Below are 16,254 nucleotides of genomic sequence, written 5' to 3' on the forward strand. Positions count from 1 at the left end.
TAGCAGCACTGCATTTTGCATAGGCTCTGCACAAAGTCTGTCCTTTAAATCCCAAGTGAACCAAATCCTTTCTGACAGACAGACATGAGATAGCAAACTTCTGGACACCACCTGGGCACTTAAGGAAAAAAAAAAGTTGCTTGATAATAGCAGGACACATCTGCACATGCAGAAGCAGAATTTTGTGGGCCTACAGAACTCTACAGTTAAAGAGCTAATGCTCTTCAGCAGTGTATCTCCAAGTTCAGGAGACAAGGAACAGAGCTTTCAGGATTACACTTTAAGAAATCTCCTTGATTTCCAGTTAAGACATATTTTAGGTAGTGTCACATCATGTGGGCCTTCAGGGCTAGTCCTAACTATACACATGATGATTGGTGAAGTTGAGTAAGACACACATTTTCTATACATGTAATTTTCTTCAACAGTGGAAATATTATTTACCTGCCTAATTTGACGTATACAAATTCATTTTCCTCTAACACAATATAGAACAAACTGCCCATTTACATTTCAAATATCTTTGCCTAACTAGACTTGTAGAGGGCTAAACTGTACAGCCCAAGGGCTAGAGAACTAAAACTGTACAGCACAAGTAAAACAAAACAATAAACTGATCTTCAGCAGAAATTAAATAGTACTGTGAAATGCAGGTACAAAAATGAGACAAAAAATATTTTGCTTGTACCTTAAGGATCTAAACGGGAGATTTACAGTAGTGCATGATATGCTTGCTTCTTCAAAATCAGATTTGATGCTGTCCCTTTGCTGAAACTTCTTGATATCAAATGCCTCCACATCACTAATCTTATGTAAAAATATTTGTTTAAACTTTTAAAGGTGTATTTTCTTTAAGGTATTTTAAATGAATAAATCAGCCATGGACAAACCTGTGAATTTCACTTTAAATTGAGGTGTGTGATTAGGAATATTATATATATATGAATTCCTGACAACTGTCTCTCTAAATAAGTGTCTGTCCCCTTTCTTTGCCTTCTGTAAAGATTAAAACACACAACAAGCAGGTAGTAATGACTGTGAACAGAATTCTTTAAGCATATTTAAAATAGTATAAATATTTTCTGCATTAGACACACTCCGGCCTGACAGGGAAGGAAATTAAGAGATTATTCAGCCCTGGCGTCTCCTATAACAATCCCTGATTCCCAGGGTTTAAGCTGGCTGCTGTCCTCACTTGCCCTGTAGTCCCAGTGCTGGGGGGAACCAGCACACTGATCAATACTACTGTAATTTCATTTTTGATCTGTGGCAAGGGCAGAAAGCCAGCATTAGGGACCACAAGGGATAAAACGCTCCCCATGGTTGCTCCATGACCTATATCCCCTCCCAAACCCAGCTCAGTCCAGAGTGCCAGGTCCCCTCTCACAATTTCACCACCTCACTAATGACCTCGTAACTCCCCTTTTCTCTCCAGCCTCCTGCTTTGAGTCTAAACCTCTCTCAATCTGAGCTTGTTTCCCTAGATCCAAGTGTGCGCTCCTTTCCTCCGTGCACCGAACAGCACAACAGGACCCAGCTTCTGTGAACAACAATGCTGATGGATGGATAGATAGATAGATAGATAACGGATGGATGGATAGGTAGGTAAGTAGATGGATAGATAGATGAATAAATGAATAGACATAGATGGATAGGTGGATGAGTGGATAGAGCGGAGAGATGGATAGATAGATACATAGATAATAAAGAGACCTGCCTCTCTCCGGGGGACTCTGTCCCTTGCCCTAGCCGAAGCCGGGGTGCTGCCGAGCCCGGTTGTTTCCAAGCCGGTTTCTGCCGTTCCTTTCGGTGACTTGCAAATTCGCCGGCCGGTGTTTTGCCCTGGTGGCGGCTGCCCTCCGGCGGCGCGGAGCGGGGATTGCAGCAGCCGGATCCGAGCCCGCTGCCTCTGCTCCTCCCTGGGCAGAGCTCCGGGCAGGGGCCGACTTGCTGGTGGACAAAAACCTCCTGCATTTAAGTGATCCTAAGCTGTGTCCAAGTCTCATCACCCTTTTGGTTGGGCTTGAGCAGATAATATTTTTATATATGACAGTGCTTATGGACTACAGGTTGTTTTCAATTAGCCCTCCCCATTATTGATGGAATCCAGTACCTCTAATAAAAAAAAATAGATTATCTTTTTTTTTTTCCCAGATGTATGAAGGCAGCAGTAGAAAAATCTTGACATGAGAGTTGTGCTGCACCTGTCCAGGTATAAACTCTCTGGAAAGTAAATTAGCTGTCATGCACCTTCAGCAGTACCTGCTAAATGCATTGTTTTCATGTTTGCTTTATAATTTTCACTTATAATTTAGGAACTCTGTATATTCATCTATCTTGAAGTTGCTATTTAGTTTTTCATTGCCAGTGTGTCTACTCCATTTGTAAATGTGATATTGATGTAAGTATATGTCTATTGCCTAAACAGTGAATAAACTCATTCTGGATTTCTCCCCACAGGATGGATGTTTTCTGTTCTGTAGGTCTCCATTCTTTCAGAGTATCTACATGTCATTGGTCAGCAGTACCAAGCTTGTCAAAACATTGTCCAACAGAATGATGGCTTTTCACAGCTCAGCTTTGACAAGATACAGGTATAAAAAAAAATATTCAAGATACAAGAGTATGTTAGGATACCGAGAGCCTAAACTTCACTACTTTGTGTAAAAGATGTCCCAGGAATTTCACTAGTCACCCTGTATTTCTGGGAATAGTTTAGTTGTGTCAGAGACACAAGGGTCATCCTGTGATCCTGGAGGGTGCCTGGTCTGCAGTTACTGCTGGAACCATAATGTGAGAGGAAGGGACCTGCACCTAAGGGCAGAGGATGTTAAACAGAGAGCATTAAAAGCCTTTGTTTTCCCAGGTATCCTCCCCAAACAAGATGTCTCTGCTGCTTCTGTAAAGCATAGGCCAGATTTCTCTTATGCTGGGGTCATACAGCCCTTATCATTTAGCTGGATTTGGTTTATGAACAGTGCTGGCCACTTAGTGAACCACTGGTCTAGTCACTATATCTTCAGAAACACTAGACTTGAAGTAGGGGGTGATCCCCTCATGTTGCCCCATCTCTTTGTTCACCTATGATATGAGTAAACATTACAACTCCCTTGATCTCCCTGACTCCTTTGAAAGCCTCAGTTCAGAAGCTGTTTTCCTTCCAGGCAGTGACCATTCTGTCCATGAAGTTGTGCTTGAATCACTTCTCTATTGACCTCCCTTTTAGTTAGCACTAGGCCAGGTTTTTCTGCCTTCTCAGTATGTTCATGCCATCCAAGGGTTACAGGATTGGGAACTTGGCTTGAAGATGGGCCAAGCCTCACATCAGGACACAGAAAGTTGGACACTGATGCTTGCTTCCTCTGGGCACTTCATCCTGTTCAACTGGCTGAGATATTAGGGTTCCCTTTGGTTTGCTGCTACCTTCTGATAATTTTCTTGCTCCCTGTATTGGCTTTGTGTGGCAAGGTTTTGGTAGCAGGGGGGGTTACAGGGGTGGCTTCTGTCAGAAGCTGCTGGAAGCTTCCCCTGTGCTCGAGAGAGAGCCCATACCAGCCGGCTCTAAGACAGACCCGCCACCGGCCAAGGCCGAGCCAATCAGTGATAGTTCTAACGCCTCTGTGATAACATTTTTAAGAAGGAAAAAAAAAGTTAGGACAGACGGAAATGGCAGCCAGAGAAAGGAGTGAGAACATGTAAGAGAAACAACCCTGTGGACACCAAGATCAGTGAAGAAGGAGGGGGAGGAGATGCTCCAGGCACTGGAGCGGAGATTCCCCTGCAGCCCGTGGTGAAGACCATGGTGAGGCAGGCTGTCCCCCTGCAGTCCATGGAGGTCCACGGTGGAGCAGATATCCACCTGCAGCCTGGGGAGGACCCCATGCCGGAGCAGGTGGGTTCCCGAAGGAGGCTGTGACCCCGTGGGAACCCTGCGCTGGAACAGGCTCCTGGCAGGACCTGTGGATCTGTGGAGAGAGGAGCCCATGGAGCAGGTTTTCTGGCAGGACTTGTGACCCCGTGGGGGACCCATGCTGGAGCAGTGTGGTCCTGAAGGACTGCACACCGTGGAAAGGACCCATGCTAGAGCAGTTCATGAAGAACTGCAGCCCGTGAGAAGGACCCATGTTGGAGCATTTCATGGAGGACTGTCTCCCGTGGGTGGGACCCCATGCTGGAGCAGGGGAAGAGTGTGATGAGTCCTCCCCCTGAGGACGATGAAGCGGCAGAAAATAACGTGTGATGAAATGACTGTAAACCCCATCCCCCTGTGCTGCTGGGGAGGCTTGATAGAGAATCTGGGAGTGAAGTTGTGCCCAGGAAGAAGGGAGGGCTGGAGGGAAGGTGTTCTGAGATTTGGCTTTATTTCTCATTACCTTACTCTGGTTGATTTGTAATAAATTGAGTTAATTTTCCCCAAGCTGAGTCTGTTTTGCCCATGACGGTAATTGGTGAGTGATCTCTCCTGTCCTTATCTCGACCCACAAGCTCTTTGTTATATTTTCTCTCCCCTGTCCAGCTGAGGAGGGGGAGTGATAGAACGGCTTTGGTGGGCACCTGGCGTCCAGCCAGGGTTAACCCATCACACTCCCCGAGTGGAAAGAGAGGCAATCTGAGGGACAAAGATGGAAAAGAGGAAATCTAGGTCCTAAGCCAGATACTGAGAATGGGGGAAGGACAGGCACAAGCCTACAGGGCCATATCTCTGCCTTTCTTCCTCCTACCTTCCTCTCCTGCCTAACTGTTTTGTTTCTTCCTTGTTTATGTCCATTTTAGCTCCCTTCTGATCCATGCACCTGCTTTGACTTCAAACTGCATCTACTGCCCTTTCCTGCTTTTCTCCAGAAAATTCCCCATACCTTTTTCAATCTGGTTGATTGGACCCCACTTTCCCTTTACTAATGCCTATTCTGATTCTTTTCTTACAGGTGCTACACCAATAAGCTCTTCCTAAGCTGCCCTCAGGATGTATCCTACATGTATTTCTCTGTCCTTACTCTCCTCAGTCAGCCTTGTTAACTGAACTGGTTCATTCTTGTCCTCCCTTGGCCCCTCTTGCATAGCATCTTTCCCTCCTCTAACCACTGCTATCCTTCCTTCTCCTCTCCTTCACTTCCAAATCTACTTCTCAGGTGAATCCCTGTTTCTGACCTCAGATGACCAACTAGATTTTCAAAATTAGCCTGTCCAAGGCCAGGTTCTCCCCATATCCTTTCCTGCCAGGCCTGTTCATTAAAGAGAAAATGTGCTATTTCTGTTCCCAGAACAGCATGCAGTCTGGCTATTTCTCACTTTCTTATTATATCGCTCAACTGTTTTCCTTCAATCACTTCTAGTCACTATCTTTAGGTAGCAGATTGTAGAAACATTTCTTCACAAGCTGGAAGTTTCTTCCCATTGTTCATGAAATGCCTGTGTGGCACTTCTGTCCCTGAGTGTCTTTTTCAAGGCTATCAAAATGTCATTGAGAAAATCATCTTATTCTCTGTTGCTTCATGAAAAGTACACAGAAAGCCAAGATTATTCACACAGTGGACTTAAACTGCCTGACAACCTTGTGCTACTTGACTGTTCATCATGTGACTTTCCATTTGTATCTATCTCCTAATCAACTGAAACAGCCACTGCAGGAAGCTGTGGAAGGAGTCACACAGAAATTGGACACAAGAACAAGAAAAAAATCTCAGTAGATTACATTTTCCCCCACAAAATACATCAACTTAGAGCTAGAAATTAAAATATTATTTGTGGGCCATTTGAGACCTCAGGACACAAGAAAACATGTGGTTCTAGGGATTTATGTAGAAAATCACTGCATATTTGACCTAGGAGTGAGGTTGAGGATGGAAAAATTGGATCCCATTAAGCACAATGTTTACAAAGATGAGAATAATTACTTGGCTTCAAAAGGCATTCGTAGTAGCAAAGTGTTGAAGCTGAGAGGATTCATTTTCAAACAGAAGTACCGAGATTGTCATGGCTAGAAAGAACAAGGCAAGAATTCATTGCCTTCAAAAGATGTAGGATCAAAAGGTCTTGGTAGACACCTGGCATGTATCTTCTGTCCAGCATTATCTCTGGAGACTGGAGAGTACAGAATGTCTCTGAGAAGGTATATGAACTCCGACTTTTGAAGCAGGGAATTTCCCTTTATTCTTCAAAGTTAGAAGGTATACAGAAGAGATTTTAGAGCAGGCAGCCTCACAAACAGATGTTAGTAGAAGGCAATTACTGTTACCTAGAAGAAACGTGGCCCCCATTTTGTCTGAGGAGAACAAGCAGCATTTCTGCCCCAAGCAAAACACTGGAGTCCTGACAGTAAAGGAGTCGCTGGACCAAGAGGTGATCTGAGATCTGTCTGCAGAGCGATACCTGCACTCTCTTCTTTAAGATATTCTTTGAAAACCCATTGCAGCTGATCCAAAGGGCAGTGGAGGTTCGTGCTGCTATTAGTGCTGAATTGGTTCTTCACTTCAGATTACTTCAGGAGAGGGCATACAACAGTTGGAGCTCTCCTTGTGAAATAGAAAATATTAAAAACTCTGAGCCTCCTGCAATCAGCCTGTGCTTGGAAATGCCTCGATTGTCTTTCTGACTTCCAGAAGATGCAGTGCACAACACATAAGCTATGCTTGCTATGTTTGCCTGTAGCTTGCATCTTTGTTAAGCACATTTGACAGAAGGTTTGTGTAGGACGCCTTCTAGACGTTTCATACTGGCCTGGATTATTAGTGCCAACCCAAACGTCTCAATAAGTACTAAGAAAGTGTCTTTATTTGCCAGAGCCGTCAGGTGAGAAACGTGTTTCCTAATTTGCCCTAGCAATAGCCAGAACCTAACGGAGGAGATGTGTGCTGAGACTCCGGGCTGGACGCCCATGTGCAGTTCCTGCGCTGGACGCCCAGTGCCGCTGTTGGCCAGTGCTGTGCCTGTGTTGCTGCTACTGGGCCTGGAGCTCCCAAGCCAGGGGAGACCAGTGAGCACCAGTCAGATTCTGCATGGCTGCTGACATTAGCTGAGAGCCCAGCCGAAACGTCCCGGTTGCACTGGAATATGCCCTGGTTCAAAGCCTTTCCAAGGGATGTGCTGGGATCTGCCTCATCGAGGACAGTCTGAAAATGCCAAGAAGACAAGGCAGAACCGGGAACGTGAAGGAGGGATACGGTCTCCCAGGTCCATCCCAGGGGGATTTGGGAGGATTTCGCCACAGGTCTGGGCTGTCTCAGGCAGAGCCCGTTGGTTGGTAAGCACTGACTTAATACCGCGAGAAAAAAGTGTTTGCATTTAGCAGAGTGCTGGGGAAGGCATTAACTGCACTGAATGCAGACAGAGGAAGCCGGTTTATCTCTTGGAAAATGAACCACAAACAGGACATGTACCACTGATAGTTACAGTATAAAGGAGAGCCAGAATGTTGGGAACGATTCTCCTGGCTTTCCTCACGTTTGCATCCAGTGGAGACCTCAGGGCAGCAGTTCCACAGGAGAGCTGGGAATTAAGGTGCTGAGGGATAGAGGTAAGAGAAGAAATCCGTCCTGGGAGCTGGCTGGGAATGAGAGGATGGGAACGTTCCTCCCTCTTTTCAGTCGGGCATGGAAACCACAGTGACTCGGGGAAGCATCTGTGCTTTGGTCTGCAGGCAACTGCTCCTTCCAAGCCAGGCTATCCTCAGGGTGTGTGGAGGTGGATGGGCAGTGGCTCCAGGGATGGGTAAGAAGCCTTTGCCCAGGGGAGCAACAAAACCCAGCATGGAGCCGCTGAGATTTCTCTCAGCAAATCTGAATTCCTAGCTGGAAGACCAAGAAAGGGATTTTGGAGACTGAAATTGCACAGGCTGCACAATTGCAGGCAGAATCTTCTTTTAGGAACACTGCATTCTGAAATATGGAGACATACCAGGAACCAAGCAGAATATATTGCTCTAGCTCTTTTCTAGCGCTAAGATGTAAATCTCAGAGTAAAGAGGAGAACCGGTTTTCAGTAATTTTAAGCTACTTTCTTAGGATAAAGACATCACCACTAAAACAAAAAATGAGGAAGCCTGCAACATCGCTATGTGCTCAAGGAGATGAGTGAATTGTCTGACACATTTATGCAAATTACATTCTTATTAGAGCTATAGTTCCTTAGTCTATCCTAAAACACAGTATGCCTTCATCTGACAGTATACATACTTCTTTTTTTCCACTCATACACATCCATTTTATTGTTGTGACCCAACACCAGTGTTATCTATCCAGTGGTGCATGGTTAGTGACCCTCTTTATTTCACATTTCTCTAAAATCTGAAAAAATGGGAGCTTCAATCTAAAAGCAGCATCTTCTGATGTGCAAATATACTATTATAGCTCCATTAAGGATCATTGTTCTTCTTACACCCTTCTACACCTGAAGCTGAAGGACACCATTTCTCTTCTGAAATGAGGGGAGTAACAATTAACTGGGTTACTGCAGTCAGGGTGGGAAGTGTCTGTGGAAGCTCTTCTCAGCTTGTGTCTGTTCCCCGCTGCATAGTGGTGCCAAAGATTAGTTTGTGGAGAAGCAAATACATCTTCGTCTCTCAGAAGTGCCAAGAGCTGAGCAGGAGCACCAGCAAGGGCACAAAGTAAATGGATTCCAGGTGTCACTGTTGTTTTTGCATGGCACAAATGAGGAAAGAAGCCACATTCCCAACGCATCTACTGCTGTACTTGTCCTATATATGGTTTTACATCATGTTTCAGTGTTGGTGATAATGATAGCAACTCGAGAGATGAACACGTCCCTGGAATGGAAGAAGGGAAGAAAGAGCTGACCTGGCCTTTGATTAAGTTAGCCTTTTAGAGTCTATCATGCTTCCAAGTCAAAGAGCGGTAAGAGGAAGTCACCAAAAATGGTTACATACGTGCAAAGCCCTCTAGTAGCTAAAATTCTGGGGAATCCTAAAGTCAACCCTGGTTGTTACTTTCTCCTACTGATACAGTCAAAGAAGTTTTTGTTTTCAAACCAATGAAGCCATCAGCGACTTTCTAGGACTTCACCTGGTTAGTATTGTTTTACAGTGTCAGCCCTTTTAGCAAACAAAAATAAGGGAAAAAAACAATTAAGGAAAAAACTAGGAAATTAAAGGAAAAGTGTCAAACCCAAGGAGGTTAGGATACTTTCTGTATTTAAAAACCAGCGTGGTTCCTTTTACTGTGGAAGCTGTATTAAAATCGCTCGAACCAAAAATAAGTAGTGCAAGCTGTATTTTGTTTTCTCCTCCATTTTTTTATTCTGTGAGAGGAAGACTGGTCTTGGAGGCAGCTGTGCGCATCACCAGGACATTGCGTGGGCATTTGCCGGAGCTCGCCGCTGGATCCGCAGGAGTAGTCGCGGTGTAAATCAACCCTCAGGGTCGGCGCTGAGTGCCTGACCCTGGGGTTTTTATCCGGTGTCCGGCACAGATCCTGGCTTGTACTGCCAGGCCGTGCTCAGGACCCCTCGCTCTCCCCTCCCATCTCCGTTTCCCCACGGTTGTTCTTCACAGGTCCACTCTTGACCTCTCCCTTTTACCGAGTTTGATCCTGCCTCTAACTCTCCCGTAATAAGCTTTGCGTATTCCTAGACACCCCCCTCAAATCTCTCGTAATCAGTTTGCTCTTTCCTATGAAACCTTTTCTGATAATCCATGATAATATCTTACTTCCCCCCCTCCCGTCATCGTTTACAAAGTTTATGGTTGAACCTCTCGCAGTTTACACTTGAATGGTTTCTCTAATGGCCTGCCCATCAGTGTCGTTAGGTCCCTGGTCTTTGCTGTTGTCTCCATTAGCTCCTGCTCGTTAGCGTTTGTGTATCTGGGGGCTTAATTAATGAGCTTTCTAGTTTGTTTCCTTGCCTTTTGTATTAAATAGCTGTTGGCCGTATATCCTTACACAGGTACAGGAGTTCAGGTTTGACCTCTGAGTACAGGGACCTTTAAAGTACCTCTAAGCCTGTGCAGCAACGTCAGAGGAAAGAGTACTGTATACTTCCAAAACATGAAAACAGGTTGCAGCATTTCGATGCTGGGGACATTTTTCACGAGTGTGTTGCACAGTGACACACCTTATCGTGGGTGCAAAGATCAGCAGGCAGCAGGGGAGGATACTTCTGTCAATTAACGAGAAAAACGCTTTTCACACAGAAAACCGTTCAAGTTGTGTGAAATTCGGGCGAGGTGCGGTACACAATGTGAAGAAAACAACATTAAGATGATGTATCCTAGAATAACATTATCATTCTAGTGTGATGGTGAGGTAGGGTGATGGTGAAGCACTTGCTTTCGGGACCTTCCCCTGGCACCAGCTCTCATATTCAGTAGCGGTGCTTCTCTGACCCGCCCCGCTTCTAACTGTCCTGTGCTTGTTAACAAGTAGAGAAGAGAAGGAAAATCCCTCAATGCATCCTGTGGAAGCGGCAGATCTTGCACTGCCTACACAAACCGGAGGAAACCCAAAACCTGCATATGAAGGGTTCGCGGTTGTAAGTTGGGAAGTGATACCCAGAGCAGCGCAAGGTATGCGGGGAGGGAGCCTGCTTCCAAACGAAGAGAGCATTTACACTGAGGTTTTCGGCTTCGATTTGGCACAAAGAGTGCAGATTCAAGCAGCAAACTCCAAACCAGCACCGCTGTCCCGAATGAGAGGGCAGAGGAAATATTCCCCCTTGCGACGCTGGGTGGGGGTGTTGGCCACGGACCGGCAGGTTGCAATGCCCGCACCCGGTTTGCAGGCACAGGGAGACAAAAAAAAAAAGCCGTGTGAGCTGCTCGGGAAGGGCGGCGGGGCGCGGGGTCGGGGTGCTCGGGGGCTTTCAGACCCCCTTAGCCCGGGATTCCTGACAAACACCGCTCTGCCTCGGACGCGGCTTAAAAATGCTGGGAACCACGGAGGACGGTGGATGGCTTTTCTGGAGAGTAATGGCGTGTGTGAGACAGAGCAGAGGCAGAAAGAGGCAAGTGATCTTGTTTATTCTGTGCGTTTGTGTGTGTCAGAGCGGGGCTGAAACCCTCCGCTATTCTCTGGCGGAGGAAATGGAGAGGGACTCCTTTGTCGCCAATATTGCAAACGACCTGGGCATTGCTCCGAGCCAGCTCGCAGCTCGCAAGGCCCGCATTGTGTCTGAGGGGAACGAGCAGCTTTTCCGCCTCAATCAGAACACCGGAGTACTGACAGTAAAGGAGTCGCTGGACCGAGAGGAGATCTGTCCGCAGAGTGATACCTGCACACTCTTCTTTAAGATATTCTTTGAAAATCCATTGCAGCTGATCCGAGGGGAGGTGGAGGTTTGTGACATGAATGACAACTCCCCCGTGTTCCCAGAGAAGGAGATGGTTTTAGAGATTCTGGAAACAGCACCTCCCGGGTCCCGTTTTCCTCTGGAAAGTGCCCAAGACAAGGACGTGGGAAGTAACAGTTTGCAGAACTACAGCCTTGGAGCCAACTCGCATTTTTCCCTTGCTCTCAGAACAAGGAAAGGTGGAGCAAAATATGCAGAGCTCGTCCTAGAGCAGCAGCTGGACCATGAAGAGCAGCCGGAGCTGAGTTTGTTCCTCATTGCCACCGACGGGGGCTCACCACCCAGGTCGGGTACTGCTCAGGTCCGGATCGTGGTCATGGATGCCAATGACAACACCCCAGTCTTTGGTCGGGAGATCTACGAGGTGCGCCTGGCTGAGAACAGCCCCCAGGAGCAGCTGGTGGTCAGAGTTGTGGCTGTGGATCCTGACGAAGGGCCCAACGGGAAAGTGCGGTACACCTTCACCCAGACATCAGAGCGGTCCCGGCAGATCTTCAAGCTGAACCCTGCCAGTGGGGAGATACGGGTTGTGGGCAACCTGGACTTTGAGGAAGCAAAAAACCACGAGATGATGGTGAAAGCCACTGACAGCGGGGGGCTGTCTGCGCATTGCAAAGTGCAGGTGGAGGTCCTGGACGTGAATGACAATGCCCCAGAGATAGTGCTCACCTCCCTCACCGCCTCCATTCCTGAGGACACCCAGCCCTGCACTGTGGTGGCCCTGTTCAGTGTGCGGGACCAGGACTCCGGGGACAACGGCAGGATGGAGTGCTCGATCGACGGGGACTTGCCCTTCAGTCTTACCCCCACTTTCGATAATTACTATGAGCTGAGGACTAATGCAGCGCTAGACAGGGAGAGGATGGCAGAGTATAACATCACCATCACAGCCATGGACTGGGGCACAACGCGGCTCAGCTCTCAGGAAAGCATCTTTGTGCAGATATCGGACGTGAACGACAATCCCCCACAGTTCACTCAGGAGGTTTACACCATGTCAGTCACAGAGAACAACAGCCCCATGCTGCGGATTGGCAGTGTGAATGCCACGGATGCTGACGCAGGGAAAAACGCCCGTGTAAACTACACTCTGGTGAGGCAGGAGGGCAAGGAGCAGCCCGACATGTCAGTCAACTCTGAAAGCGGGGATGTTTACATCCTCCACCCGCTGGACTATGAGGAGGTGCGTGCCTTCGAGGTGAAGGTGTGCGCTGCTGACAGTGGCTCGCCGCCACTCAGCACACAGGCAGTGCTACGCGTGGTGGTGCGGGATGAAAACGACAATGCACCCGTTGTGCTGCACCCATCCCCTGACAGCAGCACGGTGGCAGGCGAGCTGGTGCCACGCTGGGCGCACGCGGGCTACCTGGTGGCCAAGGTAGTGGCGGTGGATGCAGATGCAGGGCAGAATGCGTGGCTGTCTTATGAGTTGGCCAAGGCAACGGAGCCAGGGCTGTTCCACGTGGGGCTGCACAGCGGCGAGGTGCGGACGGTGCGGGCCATGGCAGAGCATGAAGCGCCACAGCAGAGGCTTGTTGTGCTGGTGCGAGACCGCGGGCAGCCGCCGCGCTCCACCACCACCACCCTCAGCATTACGCTGGTGGACGGTTTCTCCGATGCCCATTTGCGGTTGAGTGAGGAGGCACCGGCTGCTGATCCCGATGGGCCACTCACCCTGTACCTCATCGCTTGCCTGGCCTGTGTTTCGGCAGTGTTCCTGGCCACCGTGGTGGCTGTTATGGTGGTGAAGGTGCGGCGGGCCAGGCCGAGTGAGGCAGAGACCTTGCCTACGTTCCCGAAGTCTGCCACGGAGAGCACCGCGGGCTCCCTGCCCCGCAGCTACATGTATGATGTTTGCTTCACCACCGGGACCATCAACAGTGAGTTTCAGTTCCTTAGGCCCCTCTTCCACTGCTTTCCTGCCGGGCTGCCCCCCAGCCAGGGTGAACAGCAAAGCTCAGCGTGCTTGCAAGAGGTGTCCAACCTCGGAGAAGAAGGCAACTGGGCTGCACAGGTGAGGGACCTGGTTGGGCTGAGGTGATGGAGGGGAGCAGCACGCTGGGGTGGAGGGGTTCACTCCTGGTAGTAAAGACTATAGATATTGCAGAGCTGGTGGTGAAGGAGCTACTGGGGCAGGAGGAGAGGGTAAAGAGGGTCTTAGAGCCACTGGCGGAGGCCTCCCAGGAGGATCCGGCATGGCTCAGCTGCTCCCCAAGTGCTGACTAAACTTACCCCTCTGCATCCAGCTCTATGCCGTGAGTATTCACATTAGATCAAATCTTTGGTGTCACCACAACGGGTGGCAGCTGCACTATGAGAAGATGAGAAGTAAAGGGTATGTATGTGTGAGCCGCACAGTGGGTCGTCTCCATGGACTGTGTACAGCCCGAAGGGACCCACAGCAGGAATGACACCGCTCCTAGGGACACATCCTCATGGAGGCGGCAGCACTGGGAATGTAGTGGTCCTGTCTAGCGTAAACTGGGACTGCGGGGACAATGGTACAAAGGGGTGTCACTTCACTGATATGTCACTTCCTGCGCTGCTGTTAGGAGCTGGTGCTCGGCGCTGCCAAGTGCCGTTCACCAGGGTTGTGGCAGTGGTGAACTCAAGCTGTCTTTCAAGCTGCTGGAGTGGGGACCTCTGCCATTAAATTCCCATATATTTTTGTGGCTTGTATGAACAGTATTGGCCAGAAAAGTGTGGTTATTGGGGCGTTACAAAGCACCCTCCTGGTCCCTTCCTCATCCAGCCCGGTGCTCCCAGACCATACCAGCACTTCTCTTCTCAGTGCTGCTGTGAACTTAAAGTGAGCCCTGTAATCTCTGGCTGTTTATAGAGCATGGGGGAGACAAAAGGTGGTCATTGAAACAGCTCCTTCTCTCCTCACTCTCCCATTAAGTCCAAGTCCTCTCTAAACATGGGGTTTACATCTAGCACTTCACAAGAGTCCGGACAATGAACACATAAAGGCCCACAAACACCATCTTATCATCACTCCACAACATTTTCATATTTCACAACCACTGATGACTTGGACTCACTTGACTGCAGGTTCTCAGAACTGCAGTCACAGTAGACTCAGGGGAGAAAAGGACTCACCTTGATACATCAACATTAAACCACATTTACTGTTTGTGAGAAGGTGGTTTTATCTTGAGCTCTTACCATCTTAAATTATGTCCTCAGACTCATGAAAGATTTGCAGTAGTGTCTTTGTGATGTCCACAGTGGTGGATGGTTTCTGGCTTTAGATTTTCATCGTTCAGGTCAGAGACCCACCGCCTGGTCCAACCTCCTCTTTGGCTCTGGGTAGAGAAAAGTGGTGGTGTTAACAAAAAAGCCAGTCGAAGAAACTCTCTAAGACTCGATTTTGGAGCTTTAGAAAGCAGGCGTTCTTTATTGCAGCGTTGGATGCACGGGGGATAATTCCTCCTAGCGTGCACACTGTTACCTACAGCAAACAAAGCTTATATAGTTCTAATCATTTACATATTCATGTTATCATATACCTAGTGTCGGCCCCTTGGGCATGCGCATTATGGGTCATCTCTTTTCCCTAGTTGGTTGGCCTTGGCAGGTTTTAATTACAAAAACTCAGCAGGACCCAAGGCTTGTCATCAGGCCCTGAGGCCTCTTGTCTGTTGGTGCCTTGGCGCATACGATTGACAAAGCTGAAGGTTTTCTTATCTTATTCGTACAACCAAAGGTTTGAAGTTGCTCAAGCAAGCAAAAGTCAATCACTACAGTGAAGTTTTCTTTCTCACGCCTTTATTCAAGGCATCAGTGTCACACATGCAGTAGTGTAAGACATGCTCTCTAAGCTTCTCGCTGATGCCTGCTTACCTTCAACACCCAAATGACAACCTCCATTCTCTGTTCGTTGCAGGGCAGAGCTCCCCCCTCCGAAGACATGGGTCTCAGACCTGCGGAGGCAGCTTGCACTGCAAACATGGGGATGGAGCTAAATGTCAATTCTCATCAAAACCCTTGGCTCACTCCCCAGTAAGTGAGGAGAAAGACAAGCATGTCTGTCCTCACTGGCTAACATCCTCACAGGGAAAAGAGAATGAAAAGACAAAACACCCACCAAAAAGTTACCAGGGAGGTACAAGGCTTCTCTGTGAGAGAGCAAAACCACTCTCCTCTTGAGCCATACTTTATTCATGTAGCTATTTTGTAATTGTGATATGGATAGAGGAGGAGCACTGTGTTGCATGTTGATTACACTGAGACTTGATGTATGATTGTGAGTGCTACTGTTTCTGAATCTTAAGGGAAATACTGAAAACCGGAAGCAGATCTTCAAGGTAACTTTTTCCTACATCACCTTTTCTGTGGTTTTTTTTTTGGGGGGTGGGGAGGGTGGTTGGGGTTTTTTTCTTATGGAGAGGGCTCTGTAATAATGTCTTAATTTTCTGCAACCTGTTCAATACCAGGCCAAACAGATATTAAGCAAAATGAAGTGGTGCTTGCAAAGTAATTCCTTAATAACAAGCAGAATCTGATTACATTAGAAATGGCTGACACTGGCACATTTCACATATTTGACCGGGAATTTACAGGTCTCCATACTGTAAAGAGTGGGCTTTGAGAAATGTATTATTATTTTTTTTTCATAACATAAAGTTGAAATGAACATTTCGAGATTTTTGAGTGTAAGGTCATAGACAATTTAAAGTACTCTTTGTGGTTTTACAGTAAAATAGGCTAAAACTTTTAGAATAAACTTAAGGCACTGTAGAAGATAGTGTGTCAAGAAGCTTTCTGTTTTCTTTTATTTTCATTATTCGGTACTCTATAAAGTAATGTGATATTTCCTCTCACTCACACATTTTTAAGAGTCAAACACCTGATGACAGAAAACAAGAAAACCTCCTTGGAACTCCCTCGGGTGAGTGTGTTTTTTCAAAGATGACTTGTCACAGTCATCGCCGAGGAAATAACCACCCCAAG

General features: G+C 47.5%; 1 protein-coding gene across 1 annotated transcript; it reads left to right on the top strand.

The window, feature by feature from the left end:
• The first annotated feature begins 6,587 nt into the window (after positions 1–6,587).
• On the top strand, positions 6,588–16,187 carry LOC104320688 (protocadherin beta-15-like). Its single transcript, XM_069772873.1, has 2 exons — positions 6,588–13,312; positions 15,188–16,187. Exons 1-2 carry the CDS (start codon positions 10,874–10,876, stop codon positions 15,305–15,307), a joined length of 2,559 nt encoding a protein of 852 aa, XP_069628974.1. The 5' UTR covers positions 6,588–10,873; the 3' UTR covers positions 15,308–16,187.
• Positions 16,188–16,254: the final 67 nt, after the last annotated feature.

Source organism: Haliaeetus albicilla, chromosome 27, assembly GCF_947461875.1.
Source record: "Haliaeetus albicilla chromosome 27, bHalAlb1.1, whole genome shotgun sequence".
NCBI classification, from domain to species: domain Eukaryota; kingdom Metazoa; phylum Chordata; class Aves; order Accipitriformes; family Accipitridae; genus Haliaeetus; species Haliaeetus albicilla.